This window comes from Bufo gargarizans, chromosome 7, assembly GCF_014858855.1.
Source record: "Bufo gargarizans isolate SCDJY-AF-19 chromosome 7, ASM1485885v1, whole genome shotgun sequence".
In the NCBI taxonomy this organism is placed as follows: Eukaryota; Metazoa; Chordata; class Amphibia; order Anura; family Bufonidae; genus Bufo; species Bufo gargarizans.
In genome coordinates this window covers 25,605,177-25,623,497 of record NC_058086.1, presented here as the reverse complement: position 1 = coordinate 25,623,497, position 18,321 = coordinate 25,605,177, and the positions used below count along the sequence as shown (strand labels likewise).

The window sequence follows — 18,321 nt, the reverse complement described above, 5'->3', positions numbered from 1 at the left end:
TCTGCCCATGAGTGTTTTTTATTGGGGCTCTTGTAGCATTTGGGCGCTCTCTTGTAGTATTAGAGCGCTCTCTTGTAGCATTGGGGCGCTCTCTTGTAGCATTAGGGCGCTCTCTTGTAGCATTAGGGAGCTCTCTTGTAGTATTAGAGCGCTCTCTTGTAGCATTAGGGCGCTCTCTTGTAGCATTAGGGCGCTCTCTTGTAGCATTAGGGAGCTCTCTTGTAGTATTAGAGCACTCTCTTGTAGCATTAGGGCGCTCTCTTGTAGCATTAGGGCGCTCTCTTGTAGCATTAGGGCGCTCTCTTGCACTGCTTAGAAGGCACATGGCCACTGTTTATGGAGTCTCTGCTGCACTGTTTAGACTAGAGAACTTTTGCACTTTTTAGGCGTCTTTCTTGCACCGATTAGGGGGTATTTCGCACTGTTTAGGGTGCTCACTTGTATTGTTTAGGGTGCTTTTTTTTGCACTTTTTAGGGTGCTCTCTTGGACTGTTCAGTAGGCACTTTGGCATTGTTTAGGGTGCTCTCATGTACTGTATACTGCTTGGGGTGCTCTCATGTATTGTATACTGCTTAGGGTGCTCTCATGTACTGTTTGGGGTGCTCTCATGTACTGTTTGGGTGCTCTTGTGTACTGTTTGGGGTGCTCTCGTGTACTGTTTGGGGTGCTCTGGTGTACTGTTTGGGGTGCTCTTGTGTACTGTTTGGGGTGCTCTTGTGTACTGTTTGGGGTGCTCTTGTGTACTGTTTGGGGTGCTCTTGTGTACTGTTTGGGGTGCTCTTGTGTACTGTTTGGGGTGCTCTTGTGTACTGTTTGGGGTGCTCTCGTGTACTGTTTGGGGTGCTCTCGTGTACTGTTTGGGGTGCTCTTGTGTACTGTTTGGGGTGCTCTTGTGTACTGTTTGGGGTGCTCTTGTGTACTGTTTGGGGTGCTCTTGTGTACTGTTTGGGGTGCTCTTGTGTACTGTTTGGGGTGCTCTTGTGTACTGTTTGGGGTGCTCTCGTGTACTGTTTGGGGTGCTCTCGTGTACTGTTTGGGGTGCTCTCGTGTACTGTTTGGGGTGCTCTCGTGTACTGTTTGGGGTGCTCTCGTGTACTGTTTGGGGTGCTCTCGTGTACTGTTTGGGGTGCTCTCGTGTACTGTTTGGGGTGCTCTCGTGTACTGTTTGGGGTGCTCTCGTGTACTGTTTGGGGTGCTCTCGTGTACTGTTTGGGGTGCTCTCGTGTACTGTTTAGTAGGCACTTTGGCACTGTTTAGGGGAGGCTATACTGTCGCTGTTTAGGAGATGCTCTGGCACTGGTAATGGGGCACTCCGGCCTTACTGGGTATGACCTGTATTTCAGGATGGCCTCTTACATAACACCTGACCTAAAAAAAAAAAAAGTTGTCTTTCTGTTCTCAGGAGGTTTCCGTGTCAGTCCCATCAGGCTTTCAGCGCTGGTACTCATCTTAGAGGAGGGACCGGCTCTTCTTATGGAGACCACCGGTGTGGAGACTTAGTGGCAATGCTCCATGGGAAAATAATATAATAAGGGAAAATAGCCAAGCCAGATGTCCATCTGCAGGCGGCCGTTTCTGGGTGTTTGCTCCTCATCAGTACAGTGTAGCCTCCTGGCTGGCTGAGTGAGATACCTTAGACTTAGTTTGGGGAGGTCCTGGTTTTCCTTAAGGAGACCACCGGTGTGAAGACTTAGTGGCAATGCTTCATGGGAAAATAATATAATAAGGGAAAATAGCCAAGCCAGATATCCATCTGCAGGCGGCTGTTTCTGGGTGTTTGCTCCTCATCAGTACGGTGTAGCCTCCTGGCTGGCTGAGTGAGATACCTTAGACTTAGTTTGGGGAGGTCCTGGTTTTCCTTAAGGAGACCACCGGTGTGAAGACTTAGTGGCAATGCTTCATGGGAAAATAATATGCAAAGTGGTATCTCCCGGAGAAAGAGAACCGTCCCACTAGCTCCACCTTCTGGTACTATAGTCACATTACTACAAGGCAGAGGAGGGGTGTGGACCGCACATGAAGACGGCCTTTTTGTCCTGTGATTAAGTAACATGGACCAGCTGAAGAATTTTTGGGGCCCCCTGTCTTCGTTCGTGGCCCTGGAGGAAGAACAGACTTATAATGCATCCCCCACTCAGCACTGCAGATTCTAGCAGAGCTGAGTAGCGTTTGTGATGGCGGCCATACTCACCCAGCTTTCCCAGAATCAGATACAACAATATTTTGTCTGAGCCGAGCAGGTTATGGGCCGCCGTGAGCCAGGGTTTCTTGTGGAAAGATTGATCAATTCCTCCACAGTCCTAATTTGGACGACCCCTCCCGGGAGCTGGGGGAGGGGGGGGGGGGGGTGATGTAAAATGTTCCGAGGAAAATAGAGGAATTTTAATAGGGCTGCAGATAAAACGCTGCCGGGATTAGCCGGTGAAATCCTCAAAGACTTTGCCTCTTTTGTTTTTTTCCCTCCTTTTACAGCCTTAATCCCAGAGAAGAATATATGTAATTAAATTAAGTGACTTTAATGAGGAAATGGAGGAAAGAAGGAGTAGACGGGGGGCTTAGCGGGATCGTGGGGGCGCCAGTTTACGGAGCATCGTGGGTAATGTCCCCAACAGACGCCGCCGCACACAGATTTCCCTTTCAGCGCAGTTCAAAAAAGATGGATGTGGATTGATCAGTGGGGATCATTTACAAAATTTGTGCAACTTTTTGCAAATTATTGTAGCGCAAGTATTTTTGCACCATGTTGGACACATAGGAGTGCCGAGGGTATAGCGGGGGGGCGCCGAAGGGATGGCCCAGGGCCAGAACTCGGGCCCTGACAAATTTACAACATGTTGGCGAGAAAACACTCCAGTCAGGGGCTGATTTAGTTTTTCCGTCAGGTGCACGGACTGCTGCAGGTGCACCTAATTAAGGTGCATCTTCCTTCAACAAAGCCAATGCCAAAGAGAAGTAGGAGCCGGTCTTTGTAAATGACCCCCAGCGTTTTCCTTCCCTGTGGCCCTCCAGCTTTTGCAAAACTAGAACTCCCTCCATTGCAAAAAAACTAGAACTCCCAGCTTGACGCAGGCGGTCAGGGCATGATGGGAGTTGCAGTTTTGAAAAAGCTGGAGGGCCACAGGTTGGAGATCGTTGGTATAGGGCAGGGATAAGCAACCTTCGGCACTCCAGCTGCTGTGAAACTACAACTCCCAGCATCTGTTCTTCTATCTCCCATGGAAGTGACTGGGAGTTGTAGTTTCTGAACAGCTGGAGTGCCGGAGGTTGCTGATCCCTGATATAGGGGATTACAGCCATAATGGTACGACAGCGTGGTCATGAGCCATTCAGGTCGCGGACAGCGGCGGTCGACAAGCGCACGACCAATTAGGCCGCATCTGCCTTTTTTTTTAACTATTGAAGACCGCAAAGTATGGCATGGTTAATGGCCGCGCGCCACCTTCAATGCCGCCACGTGTGGTCGCACTCTTAGACTATTTTTTTTTTTTTGCACTTAAAATAAAGAAACCGTCTCCCCCTTAGAGAAGGCAAACGGAAGGGGTAGGGTCTCCAGCAGCGCAGAGTATTTCAGCAGAGACCTGTGCTGGATAATATAAGTGAAATTATGGTTAGATTACCGTTCTCGGATTGCCACCAGACTTTCTTCCTATCTTCAGCAAACGTGGTAACCAGATTTTCGATGCGATGGCTGATGGGATTGGTCAGTCGGTTGTAAGGTCTCCGCGAGTCGCAGACGAAGCATTTCTTCTCATCCTGGAGATCACAAGGAAAACACATTTATTTACGTAGCAGGTTATCAAATGACAGAGATCCATGGGAAGTACAGATTATTGTTTTATCCTTGTATCCCGTAATGCAACATTTTTATTTTATTTATGCGCTGGCCCTTTAACTGCTGGTGCCCCATGAGCCTTAGTGATCGGGCAGAATGCTCATGGAACGGTCTACCCAAGTGTATGGAGAACTGTATCTACACCTGCATATATCTGGAGGGCAGCACGAGACAGGAGACACTGCTGTAACCTAAAGAGGGGGGTAAACCACAGGACACCAGGTGTCTACCCCTCCACCACCCTAGACCACCAGGGAAGCAGATACTTACACATCCACTACTCTAAACCACCAGGGAAGCAGATATTAACTGGTCCTGTACCTAGGACCGCCAGGAAAGCTTGACCACTAGAGAAGCAGATGTGAACACTTTCACTACCATAGACCATAAGGGAAGCTTGCATTAACTTGTTTACTACACTAGACCACCAGGGAAGCAGACAGTAGCCTGCCCTGTACCCTGGACCACCAAGAAAGCTGGCCTTAACCTATCCACTGTCCTAGAACCGGTTTAATTCCAGGCATTAAATTGTCTAATGTTCTGTCCACTAGACTAGACCACAGGAAATCCGGCAGTATCCTATCTACTATCCTAGACCACCAGGGAAGATAGCATTAACCTATCTGCTACTCTAAACCATCAGGGAAGCTGGCAGTAACCTGCCCAACTATCCTAGACCACCAGGGACATTAACTTTAAGCTTGCCACTACCCAAGACCACCAGGGAACCTAGTGTTAAAATTTCCATTACACAAGACCACAGGAAAGTTGGCACTAACCTAGCCCACCAGGAGAGCAGACATTAACCAGTCCACTAGCCTAGACTGCCAAGAAAGCTAGCGTAAATCCATCCTCTACTCTAAACCACCACCAAAGTACTCACTGCCCTAGACCACCAGGAAAGCAGAAATTAACCATGGAAGCTGGCAGTAACCCGTAAACTATCCTAGGCCACCAGGGACATTAACCTTTAAACTAGCCAAGACCACCAGTGAACCGGGGATTAACCTTTCTATTACACAAGACCACTACCTTAGACCACCAGGAAAGCTGGCATAAACCCATCCACTACTCTAAACCATCACCAAACTATTCACTACCCTAGACCACGAGGAAAGCTGACATTAATCAGTCCATTACACAAGACCACAGGGAACCTGTCCACTACTGTAAACCACCTCCAAACTGCCCACTTTCCTAGACCACCAGGGACATTAACATTAATGTTTCCAGGACCACCAGGGAACCTAGTATCAACCTTTACATTACACAAGACCACAGTAAAGTTGGCATTAACCAGTTCACTACCCTAGACTGGCAAGAAAACTCGCATAAACCCATCCTCTACTTCAAACTACTCACTACCTTAGACCACCAGGAAAGCTGATATAAACCCTTCCATTAATGTAAATTACCGTGCAAGGTTGCATCAACCCTTCCACATGAGTGACAATAAGATCTTTCTCTAGGTATAAACCTTTATGCATCATGACACGAAAAGTCCCATGTAGACAACCACTTCCTAAACACAACCCCCTGGTGACCACTTTACTACTACATGGGGCGATCACCTAATGCATGTTCACACTGAGTTCTCCAGATTGGGAGCTGCTGTTTTAGCCCGCACTTTGCTTTCGTGCTTCACCCAAGTGGACCCCATCCACTATGAAGCCCAACCGCCCCAAATATTGCATATAGGATGTCCTGATGAGGGCCAGTTATGAGCAATACGAGTGATTATTGCCCTGGAATCTGCATGACACAGAAGAAGGACATGGTTCGTAAAGCGTTCCATATTTCTGGCTCTCGCTGCATCTCGTAAATGAATTGCACATTTTGTTTTCGCAGCCTCTTGGCTTCACTCACCTGGAGGTGACTCACGATACAGTAGGTTTGTGCTCTGTGCAGTCCACAGGTTGACGTAGCCTTCAGTTTATCGGCCCGGCCTACGAGAAGGTCCCCAGTGGCAGGATAGCAGCTGCCTTGAGAACAGCCATGTGGATGATCGGGATACTGGGAAAATACTCCAGCCGCCAGCGCTGCAGGAAAATGCACCAAGATTACCCGTTATGTCTGATTCTGCCATTTTGTAGGACACAGAAGAGTCATAGAACAAGTCTGAAGGGAGGTTCAATGGTGGTCCTAAAACTTAGACAGTACCTATGGGTAGCTTCTTTTTCAGGTCTGGCTGCTTTTCAGGATACAGCTTGGCTGCATTGTCTAATGGCACTCTAAGGTAGTCTAGAATCTGCACCGTCCACCCCCATGCTTTACACTGCAGTGCTGCCTGTTCTGGAATCAGTGAATGGAGTCATGACTTCCATTACTGAAAGGATAGAATAATTATAAACCAAGGATTTTAAACAAATTTGGACCCCGATACTGAGGGAAAAGAGCCTCGGCAATGGGTGAGCCCGAAGATTTGCTTCCTAGAAGGGCTGTCGGCGATCCCCCGGCATGTTTATGTTTTACTAAATACTTACAGAAAATGTAAAAAAATCTGGAACATCTTTTCTTTGAACTCTGCTTTGTGTTGTCCCTCTGTTGCTCCTACTGGAAATGTATCGCTGCCATAATATTGCTTGGATAATAATCTTATTAGGCCAAATGCAGAGCTAGAAGGTGTGAGAAATATTAGCCCCCCCAAAAAAAGGTGGTGGTGGAGATTACCATATTTTGATGCAAAATGAGACTTGCGCCAAAAATGGGCGACTTTTGTACCCTGACGTAGAAGCTTGACACAGTATATAATTACTGCTACTTCTCTTCCCCTTTCACAGCAGTAAGGCCTCATGCACACGACCGTTGTTGTGTCCGTTGTTCCGTTTTCCGTGATTTTCTGCGTCCCATTGACTTTCAATAAGGAAAACTCGGCTAATGCACCGTTTGTCATCCGCGTCCGTGATCCGTGTTTCCAGTCCAAGAAAAAAATAGGACCTGTCCTATTTTTTTCACGGACAACGGTTCGCAGACCCATTCAAGTCAATAGGTCCGTGAAAAAACACGGAGGCACGCAAGATTGTCATCCGCGTCCGTTTTTTTTTTCTATAATTTGCATGGCAAACTTGACTTACATTTTTTTTACTTTCCTTCATGTCTGGTGATCCTCCAAAAATAAAGGAAGACACACGGAAACAAAAACGGAAACGGATGATGGAACAACGGAACCCCTTTTTGCGGACCGTCGTGTGCACGGGGCCTTATGGCTCATTCAGACAGCAGTGTGAATGAGTCCGCATCCGTTCTGCAATTTTGCGGAACGGGTGCAGACCCATTCATTTCAATGAAATGTGCTGTCCGCATCCGTGGTTCCGTTCCGCAGCCCGGCGGAAAAGATAGAGCATGTCCAATTCTTGTCCGCAATTGCGGACAAGAATAGGCATTTTCTATTATGGTTGCGGTCCGCAAATTCCTTAGCGCACGCGGCCAGTATCCGTGTTTTGCGGATCCACAAAGCACTACGGCCGTCTGAATGGGTCCTAAGGGAGAAAAACTGCAGCTGCATCTCCCTCCTCCTTGTCTTCCATTTGCGGTTTTACACTAGAAGGATTTTGTGGGGGCTGAGGAGGATTCCGGCGGGGTGAGAGGAAGACGACGCTGCCCCTCACTAATAGAGATTGGTAAATGTAACTCCTATGAACTCCCAGAAAGACCCCCTGTGTCCCCATCCACCGGGCACCTGCTCCATCCCATAATAGACATGACGCGTCCTGAAAAACTCTTAAAAATGAACCCTGTCCATTCCTGTCCGTCCCAAAATACATGCGACGAGAGACCCAGCGACACCTCGGCAGAATGTGTGTATATTTAACGACTGCACCCCCTCCCCAGGTCGGGCCCCGGGCCCCTTGTCTCTCCCATGTCGAAATTCCTGTGCCACCGCCCTGCAAGACGAGATCCCTGCCAGGACAATTTGCTTTTTGTTGTTGCAATTCCCATCTAATCATTCCTGTCAGTATTGTGCTTTCCAGAGTCATCACTCCCACATTCCAGCTGGGAGATCCCTCTGAGCGGACATGGCCAGCGGGCTCCCACCATCTGACTCGCGGACGACAGGTTTAGGGTGGGTTCGCATCAGCGTTCGTAATACCGTTATACTGTTTCGCTATAACAGGGTTATAATGGAATATAACGGAATGCAAAACGGAACCCTTTAAGAGGCCTTCCATTTTGCTCCGTCCTAATACATTTCTACGGGGACAAATGACGGTTCCGTCTTGTTCCGTTCTTTTCCGTCTCCAAAATGGAACCGTTATGTGTCCCCATAGAAATGTTTTAGGAGGGAGCAAAACAGATAGCCTCTTAAAGGGTTCCTTTTTGCGTTCCGTTCTTATATTCCATTATAACCCTGTATAACAGAATTACGGACGCTGATGAGAACCCGCCCTTAGCTGCGATATCAGACTCCATAGCTGCTAGCTGGCACTTACGGTTCTAGGTCAGCTTCTAGGAGGTCTTCTAACGTGAACCTGCCACCATTTTTCTTGGATTCCAATCTTTGACACTGGATATTCCATAAATGTCTGATAGATGTGGGACTTTGGGAACCATACCACTCTCCAGAACTAGGGTCCCGTCTCCCATTCCCCGAGAGGTGGCCTTGCAGGTGAATGACTCTTGCTTCTATGGGTATTACAAGTTCTGGAGGTAGAGGTAGGTACCAGAGATGAGGCCATACTTGCCAACAGTCCTGATTTTGCTGGGACAATTCTACAAACTGGTCCATGACGGGGCGTTTTGTGGGTGTTCCGGGGGGGGTCGGGGTCGGTCCACGGGGCAGGACTCATGTCTGTCAGTCATATCTGCCAGTGCTCCGTTGCTGGACGTACAAGAATAATTTCCAGAGGTGACAGGAAAGATTTTGAGGCTCAGATTTCCCTGAATACCCTATGAGGACATTCTGAAGGGAGGCTATTATTCAGGACCTCAGCCATTTTCTGAACTGGAGATCATCTACAACAGGGATGGCCAACCTGTGGCTCTCCAGCTGTTGCAAAACTACAACTCCCATCATGCCCAGACAGCCTACAGCTATCAGCCTACAGCAGGGCATGGTGGGAATTGTAGTTTTACAACAGCTGGAGAGCTGCAGGTTGGCCAGCCCTGATCTACAGAGAGTGTCTCTCACTCTGGAGGACCCAGCACGTCCATGAATTACACAGCCTATTGATTTCAGTGTGTAGTGCTTCCTTTGCCCTGCGGAGGCACTGTGGGGCAATACAATTTTTACATCTCATCAGGTTTTTTCCCCCATTACCGCTGATGGCTGGGGTTTCCAATTCCAACCGTGGGATTATTTTTGGAGAAACATCTAGCAAAACATTTCCAAAGCTGACCTATATAGGGGTCTGTGCTCTAATTTTACAAACTGAACCCCATATTCACACAGCCGAGAAGCGAATGATTAAACTTTGGCTCATACAGCGTTGAACCCTGTGGATCAGTAACCCGCTACCTGTCCCTGTGAAACTACAACTCCCAGCTGGTGAGCCCTGTTGTGGATGACACATCAACCAGGAGGCAGCGAGAGGGTTAATGTTTTGCTGGTGAAACTCCCATTTCCTCCATCAGAAGCTCTGGCACCCATCCCGTGTCTGTCGTCTCTCATGGCGCAGTGTGACGGGAAGCACAATGGAGGTCCGCAGTGCCCCCCGCCCCTGCCTACTTATCTTTTAATAACATCTTTTGTTAGTGTTATGTGAAATAATAGGCCAGAATGGTGATTTCCTGCCGGGTTCTCTTGCGCTTTCAGTCGACCCACGACAGATTTAATCAACGGCTGAATATGGTGACTTTCAAAACATATGGCGTCTGCCCCGTATTTGGTGCTGGTTGTGCGCTCTCTTACTTGTCAGCGTGCTATTATAGTGAATATTTGACTATTTTTTTATTTGCACGATTTTTTATATCTCATCAGGTCACCGGACCTCCTCACATATCACATATCAAAGGGCATCTGTCAGCAGTTTTGTCCCTATGACACCGGCCGACCTGTTACATGTACGCTTGGCAGCTGAAGACATCTGTGTTGGTCCCATGTTCATATGTGCCCGCCATTGCTGAGAAAAATTATGTTTTAATATATGCAAATGAACCTCTAGGAGCAACGGGGGCGTTACCATTACACCTAGAGGCTCTGCTCTCTCTGCAACTGCCGCGCCGTCTGCACTCATATTAATAGGGCCAGGCAGTGTATACGTGATCACACCTGGCCCTGTCAATCAAAGCGCAGAGGGCGTGGCAGTTGCAGAGAGAGCAGAGCCTCTAGGTGTAACGGTAACGCCCCCGTTGCTCCTAGAGACTCATTTGCATATATTAAAACCTCATTTTTCTCAACAATACGGGCACATATGAACATGGGACCAACACAGAGGTCTTCAGTAGGTATGTACCTAGATGGCGACCACAGGTGCCCTCCTGATTCCTGAAATCAACTGTAGGAGGACAGACATTGTCACCTGGCTCTGGCCACCGTAGAGAGGGACTGTGGTTTTTGATGCTGCTGGGGCAGGTTATCGTGCTGCATTGAGGTATTTGGCTCTGCTGGGGCGGTATTTTGTGCTGCAATATGGTAATACTAACCCCGCCTACTTGTGTTGGCCCTGCTCCCTGTCATTTTGGACTCGCCTACAACATGGGGGGGCACTTTTATTTTTTTGTTTTTTCCCTCCCCCAGGGCCACTTTAGGTTCCCAGTCCGCCACTGGCAATGGTTCCTGCGCATGTCCATAGTATGGGATGGAATGGAATATACCATAATGTTAGATAAAATCAGAAGCACATATAGCGGCACAGTAGGCCCATAGATGGCATGTTATAGATGCAAAGGGCCATATGCACGAGCCCTAGGAGAAATGTGGCCTGGGAACGACCCATGGGTTACCTCAGGTTATTCTCATGCTGGATGAAAATGTCCGATACATGCAAAGTGTTGAAGCGTCGGATATATGAAGAATATTAGACCGCCGGTACAGGAGAATGATGTGCGGTGGAAGAATCTTTTCATAGAGCTGTCACTGCGGTCATCAATAATGAAGAACACCTTGTACATAATACATGCAGGGCGCACTGACTGGTGACTGATCCATGCACACATCGTGTCCTTGTGTCTGAGGTTGTTTCACATTCATGTAAAGATCCAGTTTGAAATATATATATATATACAGTATAAGGTAAAAGTTCAGCTACCAATACCATAATATACACCAAGCAGCCATAACATTACAATATTGTTAGGTGCCACCAAAACAGCTGGGCGTGGGCTCCACTAAACCTCTGAAGGTGTCCAGCATCAAAGGGGTTGTCCTGAGGATAGTTCATCAATATTGTAAACCAGAAAACCCCTTTACGTTTTTCAGCAATTTGCTCTACAGCAGCAGGGTTCCTCAACTCCAGTCCTCGGGGGCCCACCTGCCAGTCAGGATTTGGGAATATCCCACCGAATGAATACCTGTGGTAAGTCCTGATGAATGGACACTAGTTATATCAGCAGCTCAATACTAAGGAAATCCTAAAAACATGACCCTGAGGACTGGCGTTGAGAACCACTGCTCTACGGCACCTCTTCTGTGGGATGGGACCATAAGGACTAGCCTTTACCCCTCACACACAACATTGAGCCTTTGGGCTTCCATGACCAGTTTTGATAGGTACTACAACTAACCACCATTACATAGCAGGAACACCCCACAAGACCCGCCGTTGTAGAGATGCTCCGACTCAATTGTCTGGACATCACAAGTTGGTCCTTGTCAGATCCTTGCTCTTGCCCATTTTTCCTGCTTCCAGTGCATGAACGTCAAGCTCTGACTGATCGCTCGCTGCCTAAGAGACCCTACCCCCTGACAGGTGCCATATCATGAGAAAATTTTATTTTTCTTTATAAGTCCAGAACAATCCCTGCCCCCCATGATGACTACTGCTTGTCGATTATCTGAGAACCTCCACGTCCTATCCTCATGTGTGACTGCTGATCAGCCGCTCCTATTATAGGCTTCCAGTTTTGTGCCCCTGTAGGCCATCCCTCTGCCGGCCGGCTGGACATCATGGGAGCCAGCAGCAGCTGTATAGACGGAGGCTGCCAGCCCTGTGACTAGATGTGTCCAAACCCAGCGCATTCCTTCCGACTAATCCCGATCTGGCCGTAATAATATTCTAATGGGTGATATCAAGAAAATTATGTTACAGCACAAATATGTCGCCTGGCTCCGCGTTATTACAGCTGCAGTGGCTGCAGAACAGGGATGATATTGTTCATGGCCTCCATACCATGGGAAGTATAAGACTTTCCAAAGAAGTCGATCGCTCGGTGCCAGCGCGTTTCTGCTACTTCATGGCGGAGCAGCATCTGTTTACAGACCCCCCCAGAACAATCTGCTTTCTATCCTCTGCCGTTTCTATAGCGGTCACTCTTCAGCGGAGGCCTATTATTACAACGGTTATGGTGGAATCAGAAGAGAGGATAACCATTAGACCGCTGGGGGTCCGACTACGGACCTGGGATCCTGAACCCCCGAATGAATGGAGCTCTGGTCAAGCATGCGCCGCTCCAGTCCTTCTCTATGGGAGATAACCGAGTACAGCACTTACCTATTTCCGTCAGTCCTATAGAGAAAGAACGGAGCGGCATGGTGCATGCTTGATCAGAGATCCATTCATTTGGAGGTTCAGGACCCATTTTCGTAACCCAGCGGTTGGATCCCCCATCTGACCGTAATCCCCCTGCTTAAAGGGCATCTGTCAGCAGTTTTGTACCTATGACACTGGCTGACCTGTTACATGTGCGCTTGGCAGCTGAAGACATCTGTGTGGGTCCCATGTTCATATGTGCCCGCATTGCTGAGAACAATGATGTTTTAATATATGCGAATGAGCCTCTAGGAGCAACAGGGGCGTTGCCATTACACCTAGAGGCTCCGCTCTCTTTGCAACTTCTGCACCATCTGCACTTTAATTGACAGGTCCAGGGGTGATGATATTTACACTGTCTGGTCCTGTCAATCAAAGTGCAGAGGTAGCGGCAGTTGCAGAGAGAGCTCAGCCTCTAGGTGTAATGGTAACGCCCCCGTTGCTCCTAGAGTCTCATCTGCATATATAAAAACATCACTTTTCTCAGCAATGCGGGCACATATGAACATGGGACCAACACAGATGCCTTCAGCTGCCAAGTGCACATGTAACAGGTCAGCCGGTGTCATAGGGACAAATCTGCTGACAGATGCCCTTTAATGCCCCTGTCAGGAATAACAATCCGGGCTTCTGTATCCCAATGTCTGACACCCTTTAAAGGTGAGATCATTAAGAAAGGTCTGCTCTTTTTTTTTTTTTTTTTTAAGAAACACTCATGACTATAGGCCGTGTCTGGTATAACAGTTTAACCCCACTTTCTTCAGTACTGCAATACCAGATAAATCCCACGTTAAAGAGTGGCGCTAATGGGCAGACTATTATTTCTAATCTCATTCCACCTGCTTAAAAAATCATCACCTGCGGCTGTCAGGACATGCTGGGAGTAGTAGTTTCACACCAGCTGAAGGGCCCCTGGTTGCTGACCGCTGCTCTAGCTGTACGTTTGTTAGGTCTGAGCGCTTTTCCAGCTTTTGCTTGTATCGTTCAATGACAACGGGCTCATTTAGGAGCCATTAATAGATTATGTGACCTAATATAGCGGCAGGAGATCCTGTTCTCAGGACCGCAGCTCTGGAGCAACCAGAGCATCAGAGACGTCTAGAGGCAGCTTCAGACCACTCATCAGTTATACCCAGCCTGATCTACCTTCACATATCCGAGGTGTCATTGAGATGTCAGGGGATGGTACTGGCGGGTCTGTGATCTTATCTGCATGTATATAGCTGTACTGTATGTATCCGTGCCTCCTGAGCTGTGATAGGGAGAGAGCTGCAGCAGAAAGGATATGCCTCCTTACATGTTATAGGGAGAGAGCTGCAGCAGACAGGGCACGCCTCCTGAGCTTTAATCAGGAGATAGCTACAGCAGCAAGGACGCCCCTCCTGAGCTGTGATAGAGAGAGAGCTGCAGCAGAATGGACACACCTCCTGAGCTGTGATAGGGAGAGAGCTGCAGCAGAAAGGACACACCTCCTGAGCTGTGATAGGGAGAGAGCTGCAGCAGAAAGGACACACCTCCTGAGCTGTGATAGAGAGAGAGCTGCAGCAGAAAGGACACACCTCCTGAGCTGTGATAGGCAGAGAGCTGCAGCAGAAAGGACACACCTCCTGAGCTGTGATAGGGAGAGAGCTGCAGCAGAAAGGACGCACCTCCTGAGCTGTGATAGGGAGAGAGCTGCAGCAGAAAGGACACACCTCCTGAGCTGTGATAGAGAGAGAGCTGCAGCAGAAAGGACACACCTCCTGAGCTGTGATAGGGAGAGAGCTGCAGCAGAAAGAACACACCTCCTGAGCTGTGATAGGGAGAGAGCTGAAGCAGAAAGGATGCACCTCCTGAGCTGTGATAGGGAGAGAGCTGCAGCAGAAAGGGCACACCTCCTGGGTCGTGATAGGCTGAGAGCTGCAGCAGAAACAGAACGAGCCCTGAAAAAGGACACATCCCCTGAGCTGCGATAGGGAAAGACCTGCAGCAGAAAGGACTCAACCCTAAGCTGCCAGCCTAAAGAAAATCTAGAAGAGAAATTGGAGCAATAAAGAGATCTCTGGATCCATGTGAGGTGCAGGGCTGGTTAGAAGGAGACTGTCATGTACTATATGATGATTTTCATTTGTTACATTAATCAAAGGATTATCCCAACTATAGAGAGGGACCATATGACCTGCAATAGGGCGAGGTAGTCGGCTCTCTCCCTTGTGCATCTGGGTGGCATGTACCCATGTGCCAGGCCCTTTTGTCCTGGGTGAAAAGACCTGGTGCTATGTTTGCCCCACACTAACAGATGAGAAGTGGTTGTCTGCAGCACTAATTTTATGGAAATTGAATATTCAACGCTCAGTTTCATTCCTAGAATCCAGCCGTTTTTAGTTCAGAACATAACCTGGCAGAGTCGGCCAAAGTTAAATCATCCAGTGCTCATGTTTCTCTCCAAGCAGCCTGGAAAACAGGATTGTTCTACAGATTTCCATCTCCATCTAACCTCCAATGTTGAGAAAACTGCACCGAGAAACGTCCTGCATACAATGTGCTGCTATCTGCAGAATATCCCCCTGCAGAGCTGCGTGCCTGGACTGGAGCGTCACCCTAACCATCTTTCTGTCTCTTGTAATGAGGCATTTAACTGGTTCCCAGTGACGTTCAAACACCTGTGCCAGTTCCCATCAAAGACAAGAATGTGGCGATACCTGTGCCTCTTCTGTGGCCCCTTGGGTACAGGTACCCTGGTCTGGATGTGAGCATCAGGTTTTATCTATAACTGGAATGGCTAGATAAACTATATTACCTATGCTGTACTGATCCTGATCCTGTATTATACTCCAGAGCTGCACTCACTATTCTGGTGCAGTCACTGTGTACATACATTACTTATCCTGCACTGATCCTGAGTTACATCCTGTATTATACTTCAGAGCTGCACTCACTATTCTGCTGGTGCTGTCACTGTGTACATACATTACATTACTTATCCTGTACTGATCCCGAGTTACATCCTGTATTATACCCCAGAGCTGCACTCACTATTCTGCTGGTGCAGTCACTGTGTACATACATTACATTACTTATCCTGTACTGATCCTGAGTTACATCCTGTATTATACTCCAGAGCTGCACTCACTATTCTGCTGGTTCAGTCACTGTGTACAGACATTACATTACATATCCTGCACTGATCCTGAGTTACATCCTGTATTATACTCCAGAGCTGCACTCACTATTCTGCTGGTGCAGTCACTGTGTACATACATTACATTACTTATCCTGTACTGATCCCGAGTTACATCCTGTATTATACTCCAGAGCTGCACTCTCTATTCTGTTGGTGCAGTCACTGTGTACATACATTACAATACATATCCTGCACTGATCCTGAGTTACATCCTGTATTATACTCCAGAGCCGCGCTCACTATTCTGCTGGTGCACTCACTGTGTACATACATTACATTACTTATCCTGTACTGATCCTGAGTTACATCCTGTATTATACTCCAGAGCTGCGCTCACTATTCTGCTGGTGCAGTCACTGTGTACATACATTACATTACTTATCCTGTACTGATCCTGAGTTACATCCTGTATTATACTCCAGAGCTGCACCCTTGGTGCACTCAGCTTGGTGATTTCATCTCTTAAGCTTGCAGAATTGTGAATGCAGCTCCTGAGTATAATGCCAGCTGTTGATGAGGTTCAAGTAATAGAGTCCAGTGAATGTGTTATGTCAGCATATATTATGCCCCTAGTAACTATGGGCTGGTACTGTTGCCAGTTAGTTACAATTTTTGGTACCGGTTGTGTCACAGAACCATTGAGTTACCTTTATTTCATGGTTCTATACATCACTGATTTGGATGTTGCCAAGTATCCTTAAAGAGGTTTTCTGCTTTGGGCAATATCTTTTAATTTAAAGGGTCACCCAGTGATCACAAGGGGTCACACTACGGACCCCAGAGATTATATTCAATCTCTAGCTGACCTGGGCAACAACTTTTAAGTTTTCTTTTTCCCTGCAGCTCCTCCGCAGGGCAAGTGGAGTATTACACAATGCCTATGGAAACCAATGGTCTGTCTTTGACACATGGGGTCCTCCCAGAGCAAGAACGGCTCTCTGTAGCCACTCTGCACTCCAATGAATAAAGGAGGCTTCTGACCCCCCCATTACCCCCCCGGCTAACCTTATAAACTTGGAATTTCCTAACACAGTGTTCTTAACCAGTCAACCCCTTTAACCATTGGTAATATCCCTTTAGAATGGCGGCTGGAACCCTTTATAAACGACCGAATGTCAGCTTTCATCACTATTCTGTGGAGTAATGAATTCTGATTGGTTGCCACTGGTTACTTTTTTGTAGGATGTAATTAAACATGAAAGGTTACAATAAGAACAACATAAAGAAAAAGGCATAAAACTGGGAGCTGATGAGGTTTTACTCCTACTGATCATTGCTGGACAATTATCCTTCAGAAGTCACATGTGAAGACACATAACTCCAGAAGCAGATGCTCGGATGTCGGAGACGTCTGTGGGTGGAAAGTGCCTCACTAATGATGTGTTTTCTTTCCAAACTTCTGGGAACAATATTACATAAATCACTTTTTCGAGACCCTTTTCTTGTGTCAGGAAAATACATGGCGGCTTCCTGCAATGTTTTATCCATTGTCCAGAAAGCAAAAACACAGAGGAAAGTTGTGTTGGAGCATATCCCGTCCCCGCGGCTAGAAGGCTGCTAGTCTCACTGGTATTTGGTAAAGCTAAACTGGAAATAATGGAGAAGAAAAAGCACAAAGATAATGGCAGGGGAGGGGCATAGAGTAAATAAAAATGGCGCCCCTTATACCAACATGGTAGAGGTGGATGCTTCTTCAGCCCCACTTCTTTCTTGTATGTTTAGCCTTGTGGTTGTTACTGTAGGGCCTTGGAGTAAGGGTGCTTTGGACTATGGACGTTTGCCTTTATTGGTACTATGCAAAGCCATTGCACTTTGAAGGGTTAACTTGCACTGTGACTATGCTGTTGTGTGCACTTATACTGTTTCATATTGTTGCATTTTATATTTATATTGTAATATATCCTGTTCATTTGTGCTGTGATTACACCGTAGCTGCACTACGGAAAGGGTTAATGCACAGCCAGCTAATACTGAGAGACTTTGGGACTTTCCATGTGGTTTAGCTCTGTTGTTTATGTCTGGAAAAGCTGCTTAGTCATTCCCATAGTCTTGCACTAAAACGCTATACAAATCTATGATAGACAGAAATTGTAACATTGTTTATGTCTGGAAAAGCTGCTTAGTCATTCCCATAGTCTTGCATTAAAACTCTATAGAAATCTATGATAGACAGAAACTGTAACATTGTTTGTCTAGAAAAGCTGCTTAGTCATTCCCATAGTCTTGCATTAAAACTCTATACAAGTCTATGATAGACAGAAATTGTAACATTGTTTTTTTTTAGGCTGTGATTCTCCACTTCACCCCTCCTACTAGAAGGTTTTAGTTCAGCTACCAGCTGTATATAAGGAGAGCAGGTAGAGCCCCTAGTTGTCTGCAGATAGGGACCTGTGTTTAGTAGGAGAGACTCTGCTAGGCTGCATGAGTGACCAGAAGAAGACGCTGAGATGGGAATGCTGAGCCACAAACTCGGGGTTACTCACCCATTGACCAAACCTCCCGCTGGACGACAGTCACAGACTCTGGGCCACCAGCCTTTGGCCAGGGTACCAGCCTTCTGTGCTAGCTCATGCCTTTCCTTCTTCTACCCGGTCAGAGACTGGAGAAGCCAGCTCAGTGCACTGCCTGTATTGTTTTGCACTTGAGTTTCTCCAGTAAAGAAGCAAACTGGTTTACTGCAGACCTTGACTCTCTGCAC

At 47.4% G+C, this 18,321-nt stretch overlaps 1 protein-coding gene and 1 long non-coding RNA gene across 5 annotated transcripts in view; one reads left to right on the top strand and one right to left on the bottom strand.

The window, feature by feature from the left end:
* LOC122944032 overlaps positions 1-18,321 on the top strand; it is a 94,328-nt gene that overhangs the window by 61,187 nt on the left and 14,820 nt on the right. The gene's annotated exons all lie outside the window — the stretch shown is intronic.
* The window catches only part of LAMB2 (laminin subunit beta 2), a 68,896-nt gene that overhangs the window by 44,045 nt on the left and 6,530 nt on the right, over positions 1-18,321 (bottom strand). For all 3 annotated transcript variants that reach the window (XM_044302232.1, XM_044302233.1, XM_044302234.1), the window contains exons 3-4: positions 5,700-5,872; positions 3,619-3,754 (exon numbers count right to left, since the gene is read on the bottom strand). In XM_044302232.1, coding sequence (XP_044158167.1) covers positions 3,619-3,754; positions 5,700-5,872 — 309 coding nt within the window. The remainder of the gene's footprint in view (positions 1-3,618; positions 3,755-5,699; positions 5,873-18,321) is intronic.